Source organism: Cnephaeus nilssonii, assembly GCF_951640355.1.
Source record: "Cnephaeus nilssonii genome assembly, chromosome: 6".
Lineage (NCBI taxonomy): Eukaryota > Metazoa > Chordata > Mammalia > Chiroptera > Vespertilionidae > Cnephaeus > Cnephaeus nilssonii.
In genome coordinates this window covers 19,851,495-19,877,298 of record NC_137077.1, presented here as the reverse complement: position 1 = coordinate 19,877,298, position 25,804 = coordinate 19,851,495, and the positions used below count along the sequence as shown (strand labels likewise).

Genomic DNA, 25,804 nt, shown 5'->3' with positions numbered 1-25,804 from the left:
TGGCAGGTGGACACATGACTAAGGAGCAAACATAGACATGAATATTAGCTACAGACTTTTGCTAATAAAAGGTCAATGTTTTGGGGTCACCTGCCCGAAAGTCTTGGTTTCATAAGGACCACACTGTGATCTTTCCCCCCTTAATTGTATCACTGCATTCTTTGTCTCCCAGTTTTAAACCTTTCACTCCTTTTACTGCTGTCTTCAAATGTGATGTGTCATCTTTGTTCTAGATCTCTGCTCCTCCTCCACTGATGTTCTCCCAGTCTGCTGGCAACATGACCTAAGCCTTAGCCTTAGATAGAGGCTTCTGCTTACCTCCGCTGGTGTCCTAACATGGCCAACCCCTTTTTCTTCTCTTTCTTCTAACTTCAATATATATTTTTCTTTTCCTTTCTCTGATTTACCTGAATAACATTCTGTTAATCTCATTCTATTTGTATCTTGCTTCCTATGTTTTTATCTTTGCTGGCTGATCCACGGAAAGAAGGTGAGCAAAACTAATGCCCATGCTACTGCTTCTGTCCTCAGAATGATCCTTTTAGCAGGAAACCTAGAGACATAGAAAAGGTGTATATCCTTCTTCAATTTTTTTCTCTTTACCTCTCTTTCTTCTTTGCTCTCCTTCCCATCTTTCTTTTGCTCCCCTGCTTTTCCTTTCCTTCTTTTCTCTCCAATCTCTCTCATTTGATGCCTTCTCCTAGCCTCCCTCTCTGTTCTTTGAACACCCTATCACACCTCTTGTTTTTCTACGACTTTCTTTTTTTCCTCATTCCCAGACTCAGTCCCCAACTAGTGCCAGCCTCTGATCCCTTTGGTCTCTGCTTGTCCTTTTATAAGCTCATACCTTTGAAAGCATATCTGCCCTCAGAGTTTATATGCCCCCAAACATTTATCCTATTGAAACTTCCCATCTATAGTTTAGGTGGTACTTGCACTTGAATTTGTAGAAAGGATAATTAGGACAAGGATATATTATAGCCATCTCTGAGTTTCCCTCCTTTTTTATTTTTGCATTTATTTTTCATAATTCAAAAATATGTTTAACATATAACCTGGTGTAACTTTGAGTTGTACAAAATGTTAATTTGATACATCTATCTATTGTAATATGATTGCCATTATAGCGATAATTAGCAACTTTATCCTAACATATAATTTTTCTTTCTTTTAGTGGTTGGAATAATTAAGTTCTAGTCTCTTAGCAAGTTTGATGATTATAATATAATATTGTTGTCCATATTCTACTGTGCATCGGATCTCTAGGGCTTATATACTACTTGTTGCAAGTTTCACCCTTGAACAACATCTGACTTATTCCCTTCCTTCTATTTCCTGGTAACCAACAATTCACACTCTGTTTTCACAAAAGTTTAGATTTTTAGACTCCATGTACTAGTATAAGTGATTTCATACAGTACTTTTCTTACTCTGACTTATATCACTTAGCATAGTGTCTTCAAGTTTCATCCAGGTTGTTGCAAATGGCGGATGTCCTTCCTTCTCATGGCTGAATACTCCTCCATTGTGAATATACACCACATCTTCTTTAGCCATTCATGCGTTGATGAACACTTTGGCTATTTTCCACCCCTTCTTCCTTTTAATTTTGGGAGACACTGCACTAGACAATCCTCAGAAGACCAGACTTTTAGCCTTGGTCTGCACTTATTTGCTTTGTGATTTGGGGATGTCACTTCATCTTTCAGAGCCTCAGTTTCTTCATATGTGATATGGGAATTATAATACCTGTCCTATTTTTCTTAGAAGGCAATTGTAATAATCTAATTCTTAACCAGTGCTATGTAAATACAGGAATTTGTTATTGTGTCTGTGTTCTCAAGTCTTTTTATGTATATTCTCAATTCCTAGTCCCCCAATCAATGTCCCTCCTGACCCAATAGGCAGCCAACACTGATGGAACTCCCACAGTAAGAGAGTCTTTGGAGAGAGCCTGAAGGGCACAGAAATAATCTATATATTCAGAGAGCTTATAGTCAAAGGCACAACAGGAAGAATGCACATGCCCAGAATCAAAACACTAGTTAGATGGTATGTCAAACAGCGACTCATTAGTACAGGACAGATTCTGCATGGAAACATGGTGAACCAGGGAGTCAGGAGAATAAAGCCAGATGGTGGCTTCTACAAGGCTCCAGGTATAAGAGAAAGAACTTCTTCCAAAGTTTCTGGGCCCAGATGTGACACAGGTGGACTGTTCTGGCATCCTTCTATGGGTTCAGTCACATGACCCTGATCTTTGTATTCATAGCAATGCAGTGGCTTATTGTTGACCTTACAGGGGGTGTCATAACTAGGAGACTGGAACATAACTTGGTATGCTGGGGAGGATGCATATGTCTTTAAAAGTTAATCTGAGACCTGATACCAAGGGTGGGGTTGGGGGTGGGGATTAAACCTAGTTCCTGAGATGAGAAATGAACATGGAGGGGAGGATGAGACAGGGAAGTCTGTGGAGGGTCAGTGTCGGGTCCAGTGGCACTCTTCTCATTTTTAAATGGGTCTGGGAAGTGACTGCAATGAGAATAAACTACATTTGCAGAGAGCCACATCCCGGTGGCAGGGGAAATGTGGAGGAAGGCTGAGGAATGGTATGGGATCATCTAAGCATCCTCCAGGCCAGTGGAAGTTTGTGTCATAACTCAGTGGGCTCTGGAGAGACCAGGAATATGGGGAGGAAATCACGAAATCGAGATCTTAAACCTGGACAAATCCATAGTAATGTGTCCAGGGACTCGGAGTCCTGAGCACAGATATTAATTGGGAGGGGGAACCTTGGAAGGAAGCATTTGTTTTCCAAAAACAACAACAAGAGAGCCAGCATTTTGTGAGGGACACTCATTCATGTACAGAAAGAGGGTGGGAAGGCCTGGCCTTTGGCCCCGAGGAGCCTGGGAAGGTTTTAAATGGTTGCTTTCTCATCTCTGCTTATTACCAAGGTGGCCTTTCTAGACTGTGGACAATGTCTATGTTTATTTCTCATTCACTTTCATATGTATGAATGGCTACCCCTCTTTCCTACCTCTTACATTCACGTACCCTCCAAGTACAGCAGAAACAAGGCCAGGGATGGACGAGGGCGAGTAACCAAGTCTATTCTTATCAATGAAATCATGTTAATCAAGCCACTGAACTAAGAAGTGACATGCCTGGAATGGGGGAAAATCACTTTTATTCAATCTGGCAAAGCTTTTGTCGCTATTATTAATAGAGTGAGTAATATCGCAGGGGTCATTCATGCTGTTCCCAGGAGCCTGTGAGGACTTTAGCTTTTAAGTCCTTCCCATGCAAGCAGATGCCTTTAACTTTGAGCAGGTCATACCTTTGTAGGAAAGTCGACTCAGAGCTCCCCTCATCTCCAAACCGGGAATAATAAATGTCAGTGAGGGCTGTTGTAAGGAGCAGTGACGATATATTTAGGATGCCTAGCATAGAGGCATGTGCAACACAAAGTAACTGCTATTAGTACTGTAGCTGGTATTATTGTTCATATGCGATGTGTGTTGGGCAGCACAGTTGGCACCAGAGCTGGGCTGCTCCTTCCTGCTATTTCCCTTCACAGCCAACATCTGTAGTGTTGTGGGGAAAACAGGCCCAGTCCCTTAAATCTGCCGAGGAAGCCAGAAACCCAGACACGGAATCAGTGGAGAGACAGGAGCAGATGGCCCTTGGGCTCTGTGCTGGGGATTTCTGTTTCCTATAGCATGGGTCCTTGGGGTGTCCGCGAACATAATGGCTCCATGTGCACGGCCTGTGATGCAGTCACCGGGAAAGCCAGCAGGCCCCACAGTGTAGGAGAGACAGCTTGAAGGCGCCCATTTCAAAGGACAGACAGCAGGTGTGACAAGTGGAGACCTCAAGTTCTACTGCTGGCTCTGCCCCCATGAATCTGGGGTTATTTGATTCATATCTTAGTCTATTTCCCCAAACAGGACTTGAGATGGAGTACAACCAAAAGCATAAACACAAATGGAGCATTTAAAAGAAGGACACATAAAAAGAAGTATGTAATTGAGGGGGAAGTAGGGAGGTATAGAGAAATAATGGTAATTGAAATAGAAAATCAGAGTAGTTAATGCAAGTGAGACAATTTTCATTCTGAGTTTCCAGGTAACCAAGGCAGAAAGGACTGTGGCTTCTATATCCACCCTGCTCTGTTTTGTCAGAGGAGGCAAACTTTGTCCTGCTGTTAAACACATAATTGTTAGGTAAAAGTCATGAATAATATAAGGGGCATACTTTCAGTAATGAGTTCATATAAGGTTCTGGAATGTTCTTTGTATAACTTTTCTTAATTGGTTCGGATAAAATCTGAGGATGTCAATGTTGAACTGTAGTTCAGGGAGGGTTGTACTATAAATAATATAGGTAAATTTCTGATGAGCTAACTTGATTCAAAGATAAAGGTTAGAGCAGAAGTACCAATCACACTTTAATTCTCTCCACAAAATCCATGTTTTGGAATAGTTTAATCTACTAAATTGCATTTATTAAGGAATAATTCATCTTCATTTTTCATTAACTGAAAACACATATAACTGCCACTAAGAATTTTCTGAACAGTGTGAGAAAATTGGTGGTACCTTGCTGAACCAATATAATTCCAGTTAAAAAGCAAAGAAATGACATTTTAGTTAGCCTCAATGGCCCCTTAAGAGGAAAATATTAATTCCATTAAGCTTTGTCAATTATTGGAAGTCATTCTCAGATGCCTATTACTGCCTCTCTGGAAATTCTGATTTGGTAACCGTGGCTTTTGCAAAAGTTCCACAGGAAGAGCCTTCCCCTAGCTCATGGTGTCCACCCTGCTTCAGGGACTCGGCCTGGCCAGGATTGCAGCACCTCTTGTTTCTATTCAGATTTGAGGCTTGTATTAATCAGGATTCTGAGATATAGAACCAATATGATTTGCATGCATAGAGGTATATATGTTTATTATAAAGAATTGATCCAAGTGATTTTGGAGGCTTAAGAAGTCCCAAGGTTTGCAATTGTCAGTCTGGAGATGTAGGAGAGTCAATGGTGTGAGCTCCAACAAATGCTGGCAGACTCAAGACCCAAGAAGAGCCAATGTTTCAGTTTGAGCCCAAAGGCAGTATAAGATCAATGTCTCAGTTCAGCAGGCAGGCAGGAGGAACACCCTCTTACTCATGGGAGGTTTAGCCTTTTTGTTCTGTTTAGGCCTTTACCTGATTGGATGAGGCCCACCACATTAGGGAGAATAATCTGCTTTACTCAGTCTACCCATTCAAATGTTCATCCTATTCAAAAACACCCTCACTGACACACCCAGAATATCTGGGCATTGCATGTCCCAGTCAAGTTGACATAAAATTAACCATTGCAAGGCTTGTATTTTTTAAAAAATAATTCTTTATTGTTTGAAGTATTACTATATGTCTTATTTTTCCACCATTGACCTCCCCCACTCCTAGCCTGCCCCTGCCCCCTGCCCCAGGCCCTCTCCACCCCATTGTCTGTGTCCATAGGTTATGCATATATGCATACAAAGTCCTTGGTTGATTCCTACCCTCCCACCCACCCTCCCCACATTGTATTTTTATAGCGTCTACCATTGTTTGATTAAGGTAAAGCTTCTGCTAAAACAGAAGGGTATCTGTAAAATAAGGATGTTCCCATGTTTTAATTAAAGCTTGACTACATTTTATACTTTAAGAGGGGTTGACAAAAGCATTCTCAACAATATAAAGCAAAATTAAAATAAGAAAAAAAAACTAGTAACCAAAGATATAACTTGATAAATAGCTAACTAAATTAATTATTTTAAATATAGCAGATGCTTCCTATGTGTTGTGCTCTTTGATAAGCATTATTTTATTTTTATCCTCACAACGACAATATGAGATAGGTACTAGCCTTAGCCCATTTTATAGATGAGGAAACTGAGGCTCATAGAGGTTAATAAACTTACTTAAGGCCACACAGCATGAATGGGTTACATCCAGGACTCAAAGACATTTCTGTCTGGCTCCAAAGTCATGCTTCTACCCTCTCACTTTACCTAAGAATCCATACTGGGGCTTAAGGTAGCATAGTCTGGAACAACATTTCTCAAAGTATTTACTGTAGAGTAAAAGTGTTTTTTTGAACAAAAATGCTCAAAATTTCATAATCTTGTAAACTCTAGAAAACTTAATTATTACAACTTTTCTGACCAATTAAAAGTTCTGAAAAGCCTTGCAGTAAAGAAGATGGTTAAATTTTGTTCAACCTGTTTCCTGCTGAACACTGATATGATACTAATAGGTATATTAACAGGCGTCCTGGGAACCAGTGGTCTGCAGAACATACCTTGGAAGATTTCATCCTAAGTTAAGTAATCTTGGACTTGGAGAGGTCACACACTTAAATTATTTTTTTTAATGCCATGGACTAGCTCATTACATTATTTAACAGCTCTGGATTATAGCTTTCTCATCTATAAAATAAGGAACTTAGATTCTAAATTCTCTGTAATCGCTGTAAAATGTGTGGTCTATATGTAAGCCAAATGACAATTTGTGAATTTGGAGGGAACTCGGAACGGATAACATTTAAGGTCATTCACTCTGATTGTGTTCAACTATCTAAGAGCAAAAATGTCCTACATCCGCCACCTCTTCAAAGTTGTGCTTTAAATGGGGTAGCAAACTGAGCCTGTGAGTGCCTGTTTCTCATGTGGGCTGCCTTTTAAACTGTGAGCCTGGTCACATCACTGAGTTCTCTGCACACGCTGGACTGCTCTTTGCCAAACTACACCTTACTGTGGAGCCTACATCGAGCTCTGTTAGACTCTGGTCAAAAGGGGAGTGCTTTACTCTTTCTTCCAGGGGCTGGACCTTTGCAAATGCATTAAATATTTGCCTCTGGTTCTAGAATGATCTTCCTACCCTCTCCAGATAGACAATAATCAATCAGGAAGCCCAAATATCACTTCCCTCATAGACCCTTCTTTGTTCATGTAGCTGAACTAATGTCACCTTTACCTACAGTCTGTATTTTTTTTACCTGTTAGTTTTTACTTATTGGGTGCTTTACTCTTGTGTCTTCAAATCCACCATAATCCCCCAAGAGTAGAAACTATAGTTTATGTTACCTGTGTATTCCCTATAAACTCTAGTATGGTATTCCATAAATAATAGATGCTCAATAAATTAGTACAGTGATCAACTGATCAATGCCAAATAATTCTTGTTCCCCCAGCTGTAGGATCTTTTTGCAGCTGTGATCCTTTGCTTACTAGCAGGGGTTTCAGCTCCATGCAAAATTCACAAACAGAAGAGACACTGCTTTCCCTCCTCACCCTGACCAGCTCCTTCTTTTGTCAGGTAGTGATTCAGGGCTATTTTGACAGTTTCGTGAATTGTCCTTGGTGACCAGAAAGTAAGAAGCAGGAGAAATTCCATCAGTTCTATTAAGGATGCAGAACTTGCAGATCCTGGATCCTGGGCAGAGGGTCACTGTGCACTGAGCCTTCAAAGTTCCTTCCACGACAGATTCCTTTTATTGTTATCATCAATAATTTTTAAAACGAACCAGAAGTGTTGCTGTTTCCATAAGGTTGGCTGTAGGTGGGGCCTTTCCCCTATTGTCACTGCCTGTTCCCAGGCATTTGTTTTTAATAGAGGCACAGCTGAGAGGGTAGGGTTTATATTTGATATCTTTATGGGCTTTTCGATGCATGCTCTTTGATTGCTATTTAAATCGGCTGGAAAGAGTGCAGAATACTTTGAATTTTTATTCTTTTTTTTTTTGTTTGTTCTCTGTAATCCCTCTCATCTTAAAAAATCAGAAAACAATAACTGGTGCCACCTAAGTGTTGCGGTTTGAGTAAGGAACCTGAGATGGCACATGACCATGATCTCGATGTGCAGCCAGGCCTGGGAAGACCACAGTGAAGCTGAGCGTATGAAAATGTAATGGCATTTTCATTAACAGTGAAGCTGGAAACAGAGAAGCTGAAAATGTAATGGAAAGTGAATTTGAATTTTTTATTAAGTTGTTTTCAGACTCATGGTTTAAAAAATATTGAAATAGAAGCAGTAGTTTTCTTTTTCACATCCTCACTCTCATGTCTGTCTGAACTGGGTTAGTGCAGGCCAGGCTGGGGGTGTCTGGGGCCCAGATACTGGACCCCGGGCTGGTGGGGCTAAGGGCAAGGGGCAGTGGGTAGGCCGACCACTGAATTTGTCATCCAAAGTGGGGTGCTTTGGGAATGAAGAGCTATTGATAACTATGCCAGGACACATTGTAAACCCGGACCATCGTGAGTAACTGGGACATGGGGTTGGTCCCCACAGTTGCCCAGCTTGGCTGTGGATGCCCCTGTGGGTGTGTGAGAAAGGGCTAGCAGGAGGGGATATGCAGAGAGGCAGTCAGCTTCTGGCACTTGGGGCTCATGGGTCGAGTTCTTCTTACCCAGTAAGAACTGATGTCAGTAATGTCCTGGCTCATAATGGCTCTCGAGATAGGATTGTTACATTTTCAGGAATTTTGAGAGCTGGTTGTTATACCATTGATAGCTTGAAATTGCGTACGGTGGGCATACAGCAGTCCCCTGCTACCCACAGTTCAACTTGCCATAGTTTCAGTTATCCACAGTCAACAACAATTGCACACTGTTCTGGGTAGCATGATGAAATCTCACGGCGTCTTGTTCCATCGAACCTGGGACACGAATCATCCCTTTGTCCTGTGTCTCCAGGCTGTATATACTCCCTGCCCATCAATCACTTAGCCTTCTTGGTTATCATTATGATAAAATTGTGTGTGTGTGTGTGTGTGTGTGTGTGTGTGCGCGCGCGCGCATGTGTGTGAGAGAAAGAGAGGGAGAGGGGGCATATTCACATGACTTTTATTAAAGTATCTTGTTAAAATTGTTCTATTTTATGATTATTGTTGTTAATCTCTTACAGTGCCTAACATAAATTAAACTTTATGATTGGTATATAGAAAAAACATAGTATACATAGGGTTTGGTACTCTCCGTGGTTTCAGACATCCATTGGGGGTCTTGGAATGTATCCCCTGTGGATAAGGGAGTGGGGCTACTACATTTATACCATAGAAATCAGCACATATTACAAATTAGCAATCCTGACCCCTCCTCCCCCCACCCAGAGTGGCTGGTGTTCCCCACTTCACAGATGAGAGCGCCAAGAAGGGGAACTGGGTGGAAAGGCCTGATGGGACCATTGACAAAATCTGTCCCATGGCTGGGGCAAGGTCCAACCTGTGGGTATTAAAGGACTATTAATCAGAGAGGAGCCAGAAATGACAGTCAGGGACTGTGATACAGAATTTGATTTCCTACCACTACCCTGCCTGCTTACTCTGCAACAGCCACACTGGCCTCCTTGCTGTTCCTTCGGAAAGCCAAGCATGTTTTCATTGTAGGGCCGTTTTGTTTGTCCTTCCTCCTGCCTGAGACCTTCTCCAGATACCCACAGAACTCACCCCTTCACTGGGGCCTCAGCTCAAATGTCCCCTCCTCAGACAGGCCTCCCAATCATCCTGTGTGAGGCGGCCGCCCTGCCACTCTCCATCCACGTTCTCTCTCTTTTTATTTTTTCTCAGCTATCCGGTACTGAGTCACATGTTGTGTCTTTGTTTGCAGTCTGTATCCTCACTACATTGGCAGCTCCACGAGGGCAGGGATTTTGTTTGGCTGCATTGGCAACACCTAGAACAGGGCCTGGTATAAACCAAGCACTAAATCAGTATCTGTTAATGAATGAAAGAATGGATCACACACAGCAGACCTAACCCACTGTTGGTGGCTTGCTGGAGGGTGATGCTGAGATGGGTTCTGAGCCTCCATCCAAGAGCATTAGGAAGGAATGCTGTGATCCCTTAGGGTTGCTGCAAGGTGGGCAATGACAGCATAGTGTGTATATGTCCCATAATAGCCATCCCTAATCTGGGTCCTGAATAGTCCCTTTGGTTACCAAAGAACATGTAGGAAGAGTCTAATTGTACCCGGAGTGGGGCTTGCTTGTGTATAAGGTTTCCTAACCATTTGGAGGTTCACATCTATCCATTCATCCATCCACCCAATGAATATTTATTGACTATCACGATGCACGAGATACTTTGCTGAGGGCTGGTGATTCAGTGGTGACTACAGCTGGCCCTGGTTCCATGTGGCTTTGGTGTGCTGAGGATTCAGAAGTTAGTTGGTTGTGAGCTGGGAGGCACCCGCAGAAGTAAAAGAAGGGGGTGAACAGAGAGCCAACTGGAGGAACTAATTTAGATGGTGGTGGGGGGCAGAGTGAAGGATGGTGTCATTTGAGCTGAGATTTGAGGATTGGGTAGGAGTTTGCTAGGTGGGGAGGACAGGTGAACCTTCCCAGAAAAGGAAAGGACCTGTCCTGCAGCCAAAAGTGAGAAAGCCCTGGCCTGTGCGGGGAACTGGGAGGAGGCCCGTGTGCCAGTGTGCGTGCAGCACAGAGGCTGTGGGCAGAGGGGCTGAGGCTGTGGTGGAGGCAGGAGGCACAGCTTGTAGGGGCGTAGTCAGCCGTGTAAATAGTTTGGATTGTATCCCACATTTTAAAAGTCAGCAAACATTCATTCATGTATACAAGACATACTGAAACAGAATTAAAAACCTTAAATGAGTACAGAGTTAGACATTGGAAAATGTGCATTTTGTAAATATATTACTACCTACATTCAGCATTGCTGTAGACAAGAAATTGACCTGTAGGCATAGGTTGGAATGAAGACACTGAGCAGCTCCTGTTCTTAATGTGTGCAGAGTCTGCCTTTGGGCTCTGGAATGCCGCTGAACTTAGCAGCTCTTGGTGCTGTTTGCATTTTGATTGGTGAATGGCTTAACACTCACTCTCAAGGATCAATGTGCTTATTATGCATGGAACTTCTCTGGTCCGGTTCTGTGTGTGCTTGCATGTGAGTGTGCATCCCTCCCTCTGCCTTCTCAGGCAACAATGGGGACAATAGTGCACAAATTCTGCTGCATCTTTAGCTTCTCTTCTTTATAACTTCTCTAGTTCACAAGCTTCCACCCTTGTTCTGCTAGTGGCTTGTGGTGCCACCTTCCACATTATTGACTTCTCTGTGCATCTGAGCCTTTTGACATTAAAGGTGAGTAGGTGGGTGTGATGATAATCTTCAGCCTCTCAAAATAAGTGAGATGCTGTGAATAATAACAGGTTAACCCTCCATTATCCAGTGATTGGAGGGGCAGAGGAAAGCACAAATAAATTCAAAGGGACAGATAATCTGAATTAATGTCTGTTGGGCTGTGGGGTATAAGCAGCACGCATGTGCACAGCTGGGCTCACTCTCCATCTTTCTGCCTGGCTTGTGTTCTTCCTGCTCACTTTTCCTACCAGTTGCAAAGAGAGACTCTCTTAGATCACTGTAGATAAGTGATTTGTGGATAATCAAGATTATATTGTTTATATCTTATGTTGTTATACCTCTTTCTTGATCTTTGGGGGTCATTAGATCTCCAAATGTTTGTGTGACATTGGGCATGTTAGTAAAACTTTCTGTGCCTCAGTTTCTTTATCTGTAAAACAGGGACAGTAATGTGCATATGTTCATGATAGACATCACTATAGCCTTGGTTCCTTGCATCCCAGGAAGGGACATGGTTCCAACGTAGGAAGAAAACAAATCAGGCCTCAGACCACACTGCTGTGCCCCGCTGAAGGGGAGACAGAGCGAGACAAGGGGGAAAAAGAAATAAGAAGAGAAGAAATCTCAGCAAACCTCTTAGACTGTGACAATGAGGCCAAAGCAAGTTTTTATGAGAACCACATTTGAGCCCTGGAATAAAAAATAGGAGCGACATACTTTAAAAATTATTTATGATTTTAAGCACATGAAAGGCGTATCGTGTACCCAGGGAGGGCATAATGGGGAACAGCTGGCTAACATGTGTCTTGCCTTTTCTGAGGATGTTCATAATTCTCTGATGTCCAAGAATAACAGTAATAACGACGCTGCTGCTGATTGTATTAATAATAATAAAGAGGATCGGATGCCTTTTGTGGATCCTGCTGAACACAAGAGGAGAGACTGGGCTGCTGGGTTTGGTGGGGACTGAACGGGTGCTCCAGCCTGCTTCCTTCTCAGGGAATCAGGGGATCATGGAGCCCTTCTAAGGATCAAAGATTTAAGGAAAGAGCCTGGATGGGGGGATTCAGGAAACCTGGGTTTGAGGCCTGGTTTCACCATGAACTCTGGCAATTCCCTACCCCTCAGAGTCTCAGTTTTCCCATCTGTAAAATAGTGATGCTAATACTACTTGACAGGCACACCTTGCAGAGTTTTGTGGGCCCCAATGAAATGGTGCCTGTGGAAGGGCAGGATACATGGCAAAGCGTTCTGTATGTGGAAAGTGTCATCATCATCTTTGTACTTCTTCAGCACTTGGTACAGTCAACCACCAAGCTCAGCGCCTGGCATCTGGGAAGTGGCTAGAAATGTTTGTGCTGTGAATTAATGTGTCTTTTCCATGAAATGTTTGAAGCTGTAGAACGTTAGACTTGGACAATACTTTTAACAGCCATTGCATCACTCCTCTCTGTTATGGTTTGTTGGGTGGGTCTGGAGTGGTGCTCAATCTCAGGTTTGTTACCCCCTCTACTGAGTATGGATCTAAGTACTCTACCCAATGCCCTGGCAATGATGAGATTTTCCATTCTGGCTGGTAGGAATAGGTGCCATTCCCAACTTTTTCAGTCTCAGGCAGTTTTTTTATGCCCATACTGCCAAATACTCAGGGGGAACTTCTGCAGATCTCTTGGGTTGTTTGTGAAGCTCTCTCTCTTGGGCACTCTGTCCTATGAACTCTAGTTGCCTTGCTTTCCCCAGACGTATAGTTTGTCTCTGCAGCTCAGGGAGTTTGCTGGCCTCCACCTATTTCCCCTTCCTGCCAGCAGTGAGCTGGAGCAATCATGTCTTGTTTGTTTCCTTTCTCTCAGGAACTTCTGATGTCCAATAGTTGGCAAATTGTTTTTCTATTCTGTTCAAGCTGCTATAACTACATACCACTGACCTGGTGGCTTATATACAAGAAATTCCCCCCACCCTCTGCCCCGCCACCCCTCACAGTGTTGGAGGCTGGAAGTCTGAAACCAGTGTGCTAGCATGGTCCGGTGAGGGCCCTCTGTCTGGTTCGTAGCTGATGCCTTCTTGCTGTGTCCTCACATGGTGGAAGGGGCTAGGGAGTTCAGTGGGGTCTTTTTTCATAAGAACATTAATCTCATTCACGAGGGCTCCACTCTGGTGACCTCCTCACCTCCCAAAGATTTCACTTCCTAATACCATCACTATGGGGATTAGAATTTCAAGATATTTTTTTTTTTGGGGGGGGCGGGAGTGTGGACATTTAAATTGCAGAAACCATGATTCCATTTTGTCTGAATGGAATTGGTTGTTTCCGGTATGGTAAATCTGGTCCCTGTTACTCCATCACTTTGGGGAGTGTGGGAAGTAGAAGTTTCCTAGTTTTCTCTTTAGAGATGAAGAACCTGAGAGGGACTTGCCCCAAGTCACACAGCTAGATTGTGTCAGCAAGGGCCAGGATGTTCACTCAATAGACATTTTTGTGTTCCTCCTACACACCAGGCACACAGACTGTGGTCTTTGCTTTCTCTAGAAGTCCATAGTCTGTTGGGGAGACAGATAGGTGAATCAAGACTAAGAGAAGTGCATGACAAATTTTATGACACAGGTGTTCGTTCACAGGGTACTAAGGAAGCATGGCAGGAAGTGAGGGGCCAAGAAATGTTTCTTGGAAAAGTTGACACTTGAACCTAGTGGTGAAGGAGAAGGAGGAGTAATCCAGGTGGAAAAGGAGGGGAGAAGTTCCAGGAATAGATGCAACACGTGCAAAGGCCCAGTGGAGTAGAAAGCAGGTCCTTTGTCCTCCAAGCCTAGTGTCCATGGTATTATACCAGGGGGCTACCCACCTATGTTTTATAGTGGGTATGTGTCTGGCTCCATCTTTCCAAAGTCCCTGAAGTCTGGGAAATCTCTTTCTGACATAAGTCAGCATGGTGTTTCAGCCTGGGCATGTTTATGTAGGGTTTTGGTCAGGGCTGTGGAGCGGATGTTACCTTGAGGTTTCCGGTGGGACACTGGCCTTTTACACCTTCTACATTTTTCCTGAAGGCAGACAATATTACTCTCAGTGATTTGGAGCACAACCCCATCAAAAACAGTCAACATTTTTATTAGTCCCACTCCTGGTCCCTTTAAAGACATATGACAGGTGCCCACGCCCTTTAGCCTTTTTCTCTAAGTGAGTTCTTCCAGATACACTGCCAAGATGAAGGTCAAGGACTGCTTATAGGTTCTTAGCTACACTTATGCCAGAACCAGGACCTGAGACAATTGCTGGGTTATTAACCTAAAATGACTGAATACAGGCATTCCTGGCCTTGCCGGGGCTGGGCTCCTGAGTGCCTTTGCGGTCAATGAGGACAGGAAGGAAACCTTTCAGCCAGACAGAGGTTTTAGGCTTTAGGCTTTTTTCCCTCCAGCCTGGCTTATTTCTATCAAGATCTCTTACCTTTTGGATGTTCTGTCCCCAGCCTGGGCTCCTTCTGTGGCAGCAACTGGTGTAATCAATGCTGGTTCCCCAGAGATTTATCATTCATTCATTCACTCATTCATTCATTCATGCAAAGATAGGGAATAGTTTGAACAGTATCCTGCCTTTATAGATATTATGGTTTGGTGGGGCAGCTGGACATTAATCAAATAATCATCAAATAAATGTAAAGTTACAACTGTGATAAGTACTACAAAAGAGAGGCATTTGGGTCCATGAAATACGATGTGGAGACTTCTAGAGAATCCCATGGGCTATGTTAACAATTTTTTGTCTTTATCATAAGAGCAATGGGTAATTGTTGAAGACTTTTTATCAGGCAGGTGACACAATCAGATTTTTGCTTCAGAAACATCACTCTGGCTCCAATATGAGGAATGATTTAGAGGTGGACAACAGAGTTGCCAGAATAAAATACAGATGCCTAGTTACATTCAAGTTTTGGATTATAATGAATACTTTTTTAGTATAAATATGTCCCAATATGCTGTACAATACTTATACTAAAAATTATTGTTGCCAAGTTGGCGTGGCTCAGTGGTTGAGTGTTGAACTATGAACCAGGAGGCCATGGTTGGAGTACATGCCTGGGTTGTGAGCTCGGTCCTCGGTGTGGGGGGCATGCAGGAGGCAGCTGATCAAGGATTCTCTCTCATCATTGATGTTTCTATCTCTCTCTCCCTCACCCTTCCTCTCTGAAATCAATAAAAATATATTAAAAAGTTGTTTTCTTATATAAGTATAATTTTAAAGTGTAAGTATGTCCCAAATATGGCTTGGATATACTTATACTAAAAAAGATTTCTTGTTTATTTGAAATTCAAATTTAACTAGACATCTTGTATTTTAAAAAAAATATTTTTATTGATTTCAGAGAGGAAGAGAGAGGGAGAGAGTGATAGAAATATCAATGATGAGAGAGAATCATCGATCGGCTGCTTCCTGTATGCCCCCCACTGGGAACTGAGCCTGCAACTTGGGCATATGCCCCAACCAGGAATCAAACCATGACCTCCTGGTTTATAGGTCAATGCTCAACCACTGAGCCACACCCAGCGAGGCTGGACATCTTGTATTTTTATTTGTTCGATCTAACAACTCTAAGCGAGAGAAGATATGGGGAGACCGGTTCTTCCTGTAGTTGAAGGCTCTTTAGACTAAGAAACTAGAGGTGGAAATAGAGAGAAGTGGACAAAGAAGAAATACCCTTGGTGAGTCCAAGTCTGTCATTCCAAGGCCATCTGGAAGACAGAGTCCATCAGCTTCCCTCCTGCTCTGAAACCTTAATTTCCATGCACACACCATTTAAAGGCATGTGGTTATGGGTATGATTAACATGTCATGGCAGTCTCAGTGCAGGACCTGTCCTAAATGTCCTATGTGACGTGTGCTGGGGCAGTGTGCTGGGTCATCTTTTTGATTGTTGTTTTCCCACAATAACTCATGTTTTAGCAAATGAAGCAGGAGAGTAAAGCAATTAAAACACAGGCTTTGCTGGGAGTTCAAATGCTCCAGCAATTATCTGGCTCGTACTATCTTTGACTGAGATACTTAACTCCTCTTGGCTTTGCAGCATATCTTTCAGATTAATGCTAATGTATATCAAGAGCCAGGCACTGAAACTAGATCACCAACTTACACCATACACAAAAATAAACTCAAAATGGATACAGGACTTAAACATAAGACGGGAAACCATAAAAATACTAGAGGAATCCACAGGCAACAAAATCTCAGACATATGCCAAAAGAACTTTTTCACTGACACTGCCCCTAGGGCAATGGAAGCTAAAGAGAAAATTAACAAATGGGACTACATCAAAATAAAAAGCTTTTTTACAGCAAAAGAAACCATCAACAAAACAACAAGAAAGCCCACTGCATGGGAGAACATATTTGCAAATGCTAGCACTGATAAAGGTTTAATCTCCAACATCTACAGGCAGCTTATGCAACTTAATAAAAGGAAGATAAATGATCCAATAAAAAAATGGGCAACGGACCTAAACAGAATATTTTCAAAAGAAGACAGAAGGAAGGCCAAGAGACACATGAAAACATGCTCAAAGTCACTTATTATCCGAGAGATGCAATTCAAAACAACAATGAGGTACCATCTCACACCTGTCAGAATGGCTATCATCAACAAATCAACAAACGACAAGTGTTGGCGAGGATGCAGAGAAAAAGGAACCCTCGTGCACTGCTGGTGGGAATGCAGACTGGTGCAGCCACTGTGGAGAACAGTATGGAGTTTCCTCAAAAAACTGAAAATGGAACTCCCATTTGACCCAGTAATCCCACTCCTGGGAATATATCCAAAGAAACTAGAAACACCAATCAGAAAGGATATATGCACCCCCATGTTCATAGCAGCACAATTTACAATAGCTAAGATTTGGAAACAGCCTAGGTGCCCGTCAGCAGATGACTGGATCAGAAAACTGTGGTACATCTACACAATGGAATACTATGCTGCCATAAAAAAGAAGGAATTCTCATCATTTGCAGCAACCTGGATGGAATTGGAGAATATTATACTTAGTGAAATAAGCCAGTCAATGAAAGAAAAATACCACATGATCTCACTCATTTATGGATAATAAAGAACATTATAAACTGATGAACAAAAAGATAGTTACAGAGACATTAAAGCAACAAACAGACTTTCAAATTACAGGGGGAAAGTTAGGGAGAGGGGGGGTAGATAAGAAATCAAACGAAGGACTTGTATGCATGCATATAAGCATAAACAATGGACGCAAAACTCTGGGGGGTGAGGGCATGTGTGGGTGTGGGGTGGGGGGGTAATGGTAAGATATGTACACATATAATACCTCAATAAAAAAAAAATTAAAAAAAAAAAAGAACCAGGCACACAAGAGATGCTTACTAAATGGTATATGCTCCTAGAAATAAACAATCCTCTTGTTTCAGAAATATGGCTCATTCTTCTTCTTCCTACACAACTTCATTCACTCTGGTTTTGTCATTGTTCAGACCCTTCACTGACTTCCCATGGCCTTGTGCAATAGGGTCTCAACCCGCTGTTCTCTGATGGGCACTGTCACTATGTCCCCATCAGAACCTCATGCTCCAAAGAAACCAGGGCATTTTAACCCTTCTTAAACCCAACTTGAACTTTCCTACTTTTTTTGCCTGGAATATCTGCCTATATTTGTTCAATGAAAAGTGTTTATAAGGTCATGTTAATAGAAATATGGACAAGTAAGCTAAAGTATGTGAAGAAAATAAAATAAATGGCCATTAGTAGGGAAATGACTAAAAATTAGGATTTATGTCTACTGTGTAATATTATATATTCATTAAGGTAGCTCTACATGAACTGATCTGGAAAGATATATATCTGTGAACTATTGCTAATTATAGAAGATGTGAAATAAAATCACATTTTAGAACAAGATTCAGTCATAAATGTATTTCTGAGTCAGAATAAAACATACTCAAATTGCTAATAGAGATTTCTTCTGCAGAGGTTTGGTTTGGAAGAAAAAGGAAATTTAACATTTAGTTAATATACTTCTATGGTTTGTGTTTGTTTACTATGACTGTGTTAATTTTATAACAGAAATTAAATAAAAATGCATAGAAAAAATTATTAGAAGAAATGAACTGTGGTTATGTTTCAAGTTGTTAAATAGGGGTGGTTCTTTCCATCCCCTAACTTATCATAATTTTATTATTAAAGAACAAAATGATAACAAAAGAGGGTTACCTTTCTGTTAAAGTCCAATAGAGATACTATTCCCTCTATGAAACATTCTTCTGATTTCTCAACTGGATGTGCTGTCTCCTTCCTTTGAACCCTCAAAGCATTTTGCATGATTTTTGTGGCTTTTATCTCTATCTTATACGTATTCTGTACATGTTTTACTGCCTGTTTAGATTTAAGCAACTTGAAGATATCACTAGAGAGAAGACCAGCTTTCAAGTCAGAAGATCTGGATGTTGGCTCTTGTTCTAATTATCTATTGCAGCATGACGAATTAGCCTGAACTTAGTAACTTAAAACACACTCATTTTACTCTATCTTATAAGTTTTGGCTCAGAAACTTGAGCAGAGCTGGGTTGGGAGATTCTTCTGCTCCATGTGGTGTTGACTGAGGTCACTTGGTGGTATTTGGCTTGGGGTTGAGCTGGACAGGAGGGTCCTAGAAGGCTTCCCTCACATGCCTGATGCTTAGTGGGCAGCCGGGATGCTGAGCTCGGCCAAGTTCTTTCCCTTTCTGAGTCCTCTCAGCACCTCTCTGCAGACTTCCTCCAGGTGGCCAAGGGCTTTGAGAGACCAAGGCAGAGCTGCCCATCTTCCTGAAAGATTAAAATGGCATAGTGTCACTTCTGCTGCACTAGTCAAACAGCCACAGAGCCCATCCAGGCTTAAGAGGGTGGGAACAGAGATGCCACTCTTTGAAAGGAGAATTTGTGTAAAAAAATTGTGGCCATCATTCATCGCACTATGTCTCAGTGACTATAACTGTAAGTTAGAAAGACTAAAAGTTATAATGCATGCAAAAGCATTATGTGCGTTATAAAAAGCTATATGGACTATGAATATTAATGATTATCTTGGCACTAATCTATGCCTTACTCAAGGTAGATACTTATTAGATGTTTACTACTTTGAGAGCAGACTCATTTATCAAATAGTTCCTAAGAGGAACAAACAAAGTGATGCTATGTGATCACATAGGGGCATAGTGTAGTTGTGGAGTAGACTTTGGATTAGGTTGACATGAGTTAAATCCAAGCTGTCACCCAGTAACTGTCTGTGTGATCTTTGCTGACTCATCTCACCTTTCTGAGCCTTAATTTTTTCATTATAATATGAGACTAATATTGTCTATCTAACTGGGTTGCTATGTGCATTGAAGCTTTAGGATGGTGACTGTCACATAGTAGGTTTTCCATTTCTCTTATGGTGCTATAACAAAGTCATGTAGAAAGTTTGGACTCCTCGCTCATTCCTTTACATTGGTCACCTCTACTCACACAAATAGTTAGAGGGAGTACAGAGCCTATGTCCTTGTGAAAGCAATAGGGAAAGGGAAGGACCCTACTTCTTGTTTCTCCCAGTCTCCTCTGTCCCCAGAGTGGTCCCATCCAGAGATCTGGACCTCATGCAGCTTTGGTTGGTAAGTCACTCTTCTCTGAATGTTGGGTATGGCCACCTTTCAGACCTATGACTTTGCCTTTCATAGATGTATGAGATCAAATCAGAAGGCGGCATTGCAAAGAAGTTCAATGAGATTCTGCAGAAGCTGAGCTCTCCCCTGAAGCCCAGAGTTCCAGAGCATAGTAACAACAGGATGAAAAACCTCTCCTACCCATTCTCCAGGGAGAAAATGTACCTGTGAGTAATAGAACTGCAGGGGTAGGGATGTGAGGGAGGATGGGCAAGAAAATCAAACACCACTCAGTCATAGAGAGAGTGCCCCCTGCCTGGGAAAGAGGGGAGGAAGCATACTCTCCTGGTGAAATATTTTCTCCATCTCCTTCTGTATGTGAGATTATAAAAAGTAACTCCTGAATATTTGTCCAGTGGCTTTGGGGGAAACCTGACATTTCAGTCATTTTGCATGATGGATGGAGGATCAGGGAGCAGACAATTATAAACATTGGGACTCAGATACCTGTTTACCTTCTGTGGGGAAACCATTCTGTTCAGTTCCCAGTCTGATAGGATTTTAACTTGCTGTGATAAACCAGAGAGAAGGTGGATGAAGCTTTTGGATTTCTGTATTTTCATCTGACTATTCATAAATGTATTGACTCTGCAGAGACCTGCTCCCCACACCCAACCCTGGGTGAGGGAATAACAGCTCTTCACAGGGATGTCCATTTGGGAAAACTTTGGATGGGGAAGACATGGTTGGAAAGTGGCAGATGCAACAGTCCAGCATTTATTCTGTTTTAGGAACTAGTGAGAAAATAAGACTATTGTGTGACTTTTGCTGCTGATAAGATAAGAGAATTAAGCAAGAGAGGGAAAGGAAGGAGCATGGAAAGGCAGAAAAGATATGAGGACCTGTCTGTTTTGAGGAGATGGTATTTATGGGAGCTGTGTTTCTGCTGGCCATTGGATAATATATCCTATGCTTCTTTGCCATGTTTGATAATGATTCTATACACATATATATATGCTGGTTTTGGTATTAATTCTGGTCACCAATTCCAGTGTGTGTGTGTGTGTGTGTGTGTGTGTGTGTGTGTGTGTGTGTGTGTGTTTTCCCAGATGACCAAGAAATTCTCCTACACTAGCTGGATGTCTTACAATTGAAACCAATTCTGACACTATCTACCTGGAGATAGTATTAGATTTCCCAGGTTGACAGCTCAGTCCTACAAGACTGCCCCACCCCACTTCTGATGCCAATTACAAGTTCAGGTTGTTACCTGTGCTTCTAACTGACTAACTATAAATCAGAGGTTCCCATGACCCCCTCCATGGTTTCAATTTATTTGCAAGAGGAGCTCACAAACCTCAGTTTACTCACTAGATTTCCAGGTTATTACAAAAGATACAAATCAACAATCAGATGGTGAGATCCCAAACAAAGGAATTTTTGCCTTTGTGTTGGAACCTGCCAGGTGTCACGTGGGAGAACTCTGGTCCCCCCACCTGGGAGTTCTCTGAAACCCTTCCTTTTGGTTTTTTTTTATGGAGGCTTCATTATATAACCATGGTTAATTAACTCATTAATCATTGATGACTCCCAGGAAATCAGGGGGTGGGACTGAAAGTTCCCACTCTCTATTCATGTTGGTTCCCTTAGAAACCAGCCTCCTTCCTAAGGTGCTTTCCAAAAGTCACCTCATTGTGGTGGGAAGGGCTTACTATGAATAACAAACACCCATTTCACCTTTATGGCTGTGAAGTGATTTCAAGAACTGAGGACAGAGACAAAATTTTATGACAAAAGATGCTCCCATTGCTCTGATTGCTCAGAAAATTCCAAGGTTTTGGGAGCTACGAGCCAGGAACAGTGATGAAGACCAAACTATGTATCCTATTTAATAAAGAGGGAATGTGCTAATTGACTGCCACGCCCTCACAAGATGGCAGCGCCCACAGCCACAAGATGGCAGTGCCCAGTCCCCTCAGCCCCACCTCATCCAGCCTCAGTCCCCCGGTCCCCTCAGCCCTGCCTCATCCAGCTGGAGTCCCCCAGTCCCCTCAGCCCTGCCTCATCCAGCTGGAGTTCCCCAGTCCCCTCAGCCCCTCAGGGGAAGGCAGTTGGGGGCGATAGGGCCAGCAGGGGAGGGCAGTTAGGAACAATCATGCTGGCAGGGGAGCAGTTAGGCGTCAATCAGGCTGGCAGGAGAGCCGTTAGGGGGCTATCAGGCTGGCAGGCAGAGTGGTTAGGGGAAATCAGACAGGCAGACAGGTGAATGGTTCTGGATTGTGAGAGGGATGTCTGACTGCTGATTGGGCCTAAACCAGCAGTCAGACATCCCCCGAGGGGTCCCAGATTGGAGAGATTGCAGGCTGGGCTGAGGGACACCCCCCATGCATGAATTTCATGCACCATGTTTCTAGTTTATTATAAATCACAATATTACAACCTCTTGTGAGGTGGCCACCCACATGTATCCCTTTATTATAGAGAGGAAATCAAATTCCAGGGTCTGTCCAAGATTATACAGCCGTAAGGGGCTGACCTGGAACTGGCATGCTGACTCCTGGCCCGCTGTTCTTTTTGTGCTCTGTGTTTCTTCTGTGCTTCCCCTTCCCTGGGCCTTCCTTCATGCCGGCCCTGGCATTGAACTGCCCCTCCCACACAGTCCCATTCATTCGACTTCTGTGATCCTTCAAGTCCAGTTCCTAAATACCATCTTCTTGAAGAATTCTCTGATCTGTTCAACCAGAATATGGTCTCCATCCTCAGACTTCTCATAGCAATGGTCTACATATTATCACGTCTATTTTGCATCAGTTGTTTGGAAACATACCTACCCCAGTGTCTGGGCTCCTGGGAGCTAGGAGCATATCTCATGCATCTGTGTGTCCTCTGGCACAGTGTCCCAAGCACAGTAACTCTACACACCTGGGATTTTTATTTTTTGAGTGAAAGGTCAATATTTGGAGGTTAGAACAGATATAGCCCTTGCATAATTAGGACTCTGGTATCTAACTAATATGCTATAGTGACAACATTAAATTACTCTGAAAAACAAAGAGTTATAATTCCAACACCCTGAAGCTATACTCTTTTTGCTGTTGTGTGTTTATACTCTCTTTGTCCATACACAGGAATCCTTTTAACATTCATTTATTTTTAAAACTTATAGTATAATATTTTTTGATAATAGTCTGAAAATGTTCTATTTATAAAGTTTTAATAATCATAATTTTCAATGACTACATGATAATTTATCATATAGATTTTGGAATTGCATCATATCTCCATAACCTAATTGAAAGTAACTTCGTGATAAACATTTTTATCTATGAAACTTGTTTCTTCTGTTAAATTTATTTTCTCTGCGATAAATTTTCAGAATCACTGGGTCAAAAAGAGTATAAACATGAGTTTGTGTGAGTGTGTGTGTGTGTCTTACACATCTTGCTATGCTGCTTTTTAAAAGTTTGCTGTGGGCCTGGGTGAAGTGGTCTCAGGACAAGGGTACTAAATTAGTTGACCCTGCTTTCTTGGTATCTCCAGGTACAACATCCAGGATAAGGACACCTTCTTTGACAATGCCACCCGTAGCCGAATTGTGAGTAAAAAGGCTAACCAGGTGCTCAACCAGGTGTGGTGGGCCCAGGAAATGGTGGGGGAAGACCAAGTACCCAGTTTGGCAGGACATCCTCTTGCCCTCCCTGCTACCTCCCATTGTCATTTGTTTAGAGTTTTCTAGAAACTGAGAGAAATGTGCAGATGCTTTCTAATCCCAGTAGCAAAAAAGAGCAGACTAACAGTTGTCTGAGGGGAGGGAAATAGGGGGTTGGGTGGAAAAGGTGAAGAGGTTAAATAAAAACAACAAAAAAACCCAACTCACAGATACAGACAACAGTATGATGATTACCAGAGGGCAAGGGAGATGGGAGAGGTATAAGAGGGTAAAGGGAGGATAAATGGTGATGGAAGGATAATTGACTTGGGGTGGTGAACACACAATACAATATTCAGATGATGTGTTATAGAATTGTACACCTGAAACCTATGTAATTTTATTAACCAATGTCACCTGAATAAATTCAATAAAAAAAGCAGAAAATTGTCCTCACTCAGGGTTAAGAGGAGTGTCTTCTCATTAGAGTTATCCACTTATACCCTTCTTGGAATCACAAAAACAGGGACTCTCAGAGCTGGTGGGGACTTTCAGGTAGTCAGGGGACCCCCTTGTTTTACAGATGAGGAAACTGAGGCTCTGAGAAGCAATGAGTTGAAAAAAATTCAAACCGATCATTAGTGTCCAAATGAGAACTCATGGCTGGTCCACCGTGCTTCTTTCTTTCACTACCAAAGGAGTCCTTGCATTCCTGTCACAGGGAATGTAAGAACGCACCAGTTTGTCCAAGAATAAAATTACCAACCCATTCAATAGAAAGCCAAAATTCATACTGTTCTTCTACAGTCTTTTTGCCTGAAAAAACATGAAGTCAAGTTTTTGAATTTTGTAGGATGATTGATTCCAGTGAAAATCTGCATATGGCCTGTGCCCCTGTGGCCCCAATCTGAGCTGTAGGGTGATCGGTTTACTCACTGATCAGTTTATTCTCTACCCATTTAGACAACATTCAGTTTACGAACAGCGGAGGGAAAGAGGGGCCCAAGGAATGCTGGACTTTTACTCATGCCAGAGAGGAAACGATGGTGGTGTGTTTCCATGGGTCCCTAGGAAAGAACTTAAGTTTCAACAGAAGGAGGAATAAGGGTTAGATACTCAGCAAAACTTTCAAGTCAATAGGGTGAAAAGAAGGATAAAAAGAGAGGTGATTAGGGGAGGCTACAGCACATTTCCAAGGCATGTTGAAAATATGGCCATGACTCTTTGCAGGATGGGCAAGAAAATACTTCAGGTCCCTTACCCTAGTGTCTTAGGAAGTTTTAAAATGGTCATACGTGCCCTAGCTGGTGTGGCCCAGTTGGTGGAGCATCATCCCCTGCACCAAATTGTTGCTGGTTCGATTCCTGATCAGGCACATGCCTGGGTTATGGGCTTGATCCCTTCTCACATTGATGTTTCTCCCTTTTCTTTCCTTTCTCTCTAAAAATCAAGAAACTATTCTTTAAAAAAATAAAATAAGCATATGATTTCTTTCATCTTTTTATGTAAAAACCCATAAACTTTCCATTTTTTTGGTTGATGCTCTTATAAGCCACTTAAATCTCCCTGAGGCTTGGATCTCACGTCTGTGAGGGAATTACAGGGTGTTGTGGAGATTACCCGATAATTGCAAAGTGCTTGTAAAATAATACAATGCCATATAAATGCTATTCTTAATTATTATTGCTGTTGAATTGCTGTACTGTATTTTAAATGAATTAAACATTCCTGGGCCCCATTCTGCTAGAAGTTATTTATTTACTGCTCCCTCTAGGTCTGTGGCTGGAATGTGGGAGTGTGAATAATGATGGAGTAACACATTTTCCATTCATCTCTTCTAGAAACTTCTTCCTTCCCATCCTGCCGTTTTGTCAGTCCACCCCACACTGTGAGAAGAGAAAGAGCCTTGATTTTTGTCTTGGGGTCTACTCTGCCATGGGGACCTCACCCACATCTATAAATGTCTTCTCTGTGCCTCTTTTTTGGGGCACCTGAGCAGCCCAGCTATTTATCCCAGAACAAACTGCTGGGCATCTTTTCATAGCTTGGCACAAGCTTGGAACACACTGAAGGGTAGTGATTGGCCAGCAGGTTTACCTTGGCCATCTGTGTCCCTGTTTTCTCTGCTGGGGGTACACTCAGCACCCCTCTCTCCCATGAGAGAGTCTCCCCCCCAAGTCCCTAGTCCAGGGTTTGTTGGTCCATTTAGACATGCAGTAGTCACTGAGCAGGCAGCCCGCTGGGTGTCCAGGATGCGCTCCAAGGCATGGAGTTTTGAGAAAATGTCTGATATGCTCTGATTGAGGAGGCAAGCTGAGGACTCAGGAGAAAAACAGGAATAACAGTACTGATGGTCAACACATAGGTGGCCCCTTTCCAGTTTACAAAATGCGAAAATGGTTC

General features: G+C 42.4%; 1 protein-coding gene across 2 annotated transcripts in view; it reads left to right on the top strand.

Moving 5' to 3' along the window:
* Nucleotides 1–25,804, top strand: part of ANO2 (anoctamin 2) — a 301,113-nt gene that overhangs the window by 75,587 nt on the left and 199,722 nt on the right. For both annotated transcript variants that reach the window (XM_079774619.1, XM_079774620.1), the window contains exons 5-6: nucleotides 19,828–19,979; nucleotides 23,293–23,347. In XM_079774619.1, coding sequence (XP_079630745.1) covers nucleotides 19,828–19,979; nucleotides 23,293–23,347 — 207 coding nt within the window. The remainder of the gene's footprint in view (nucleotides 1–19,827; nucleotides 19,980–23,292; nucleotides 23,348–25,804) is intronic.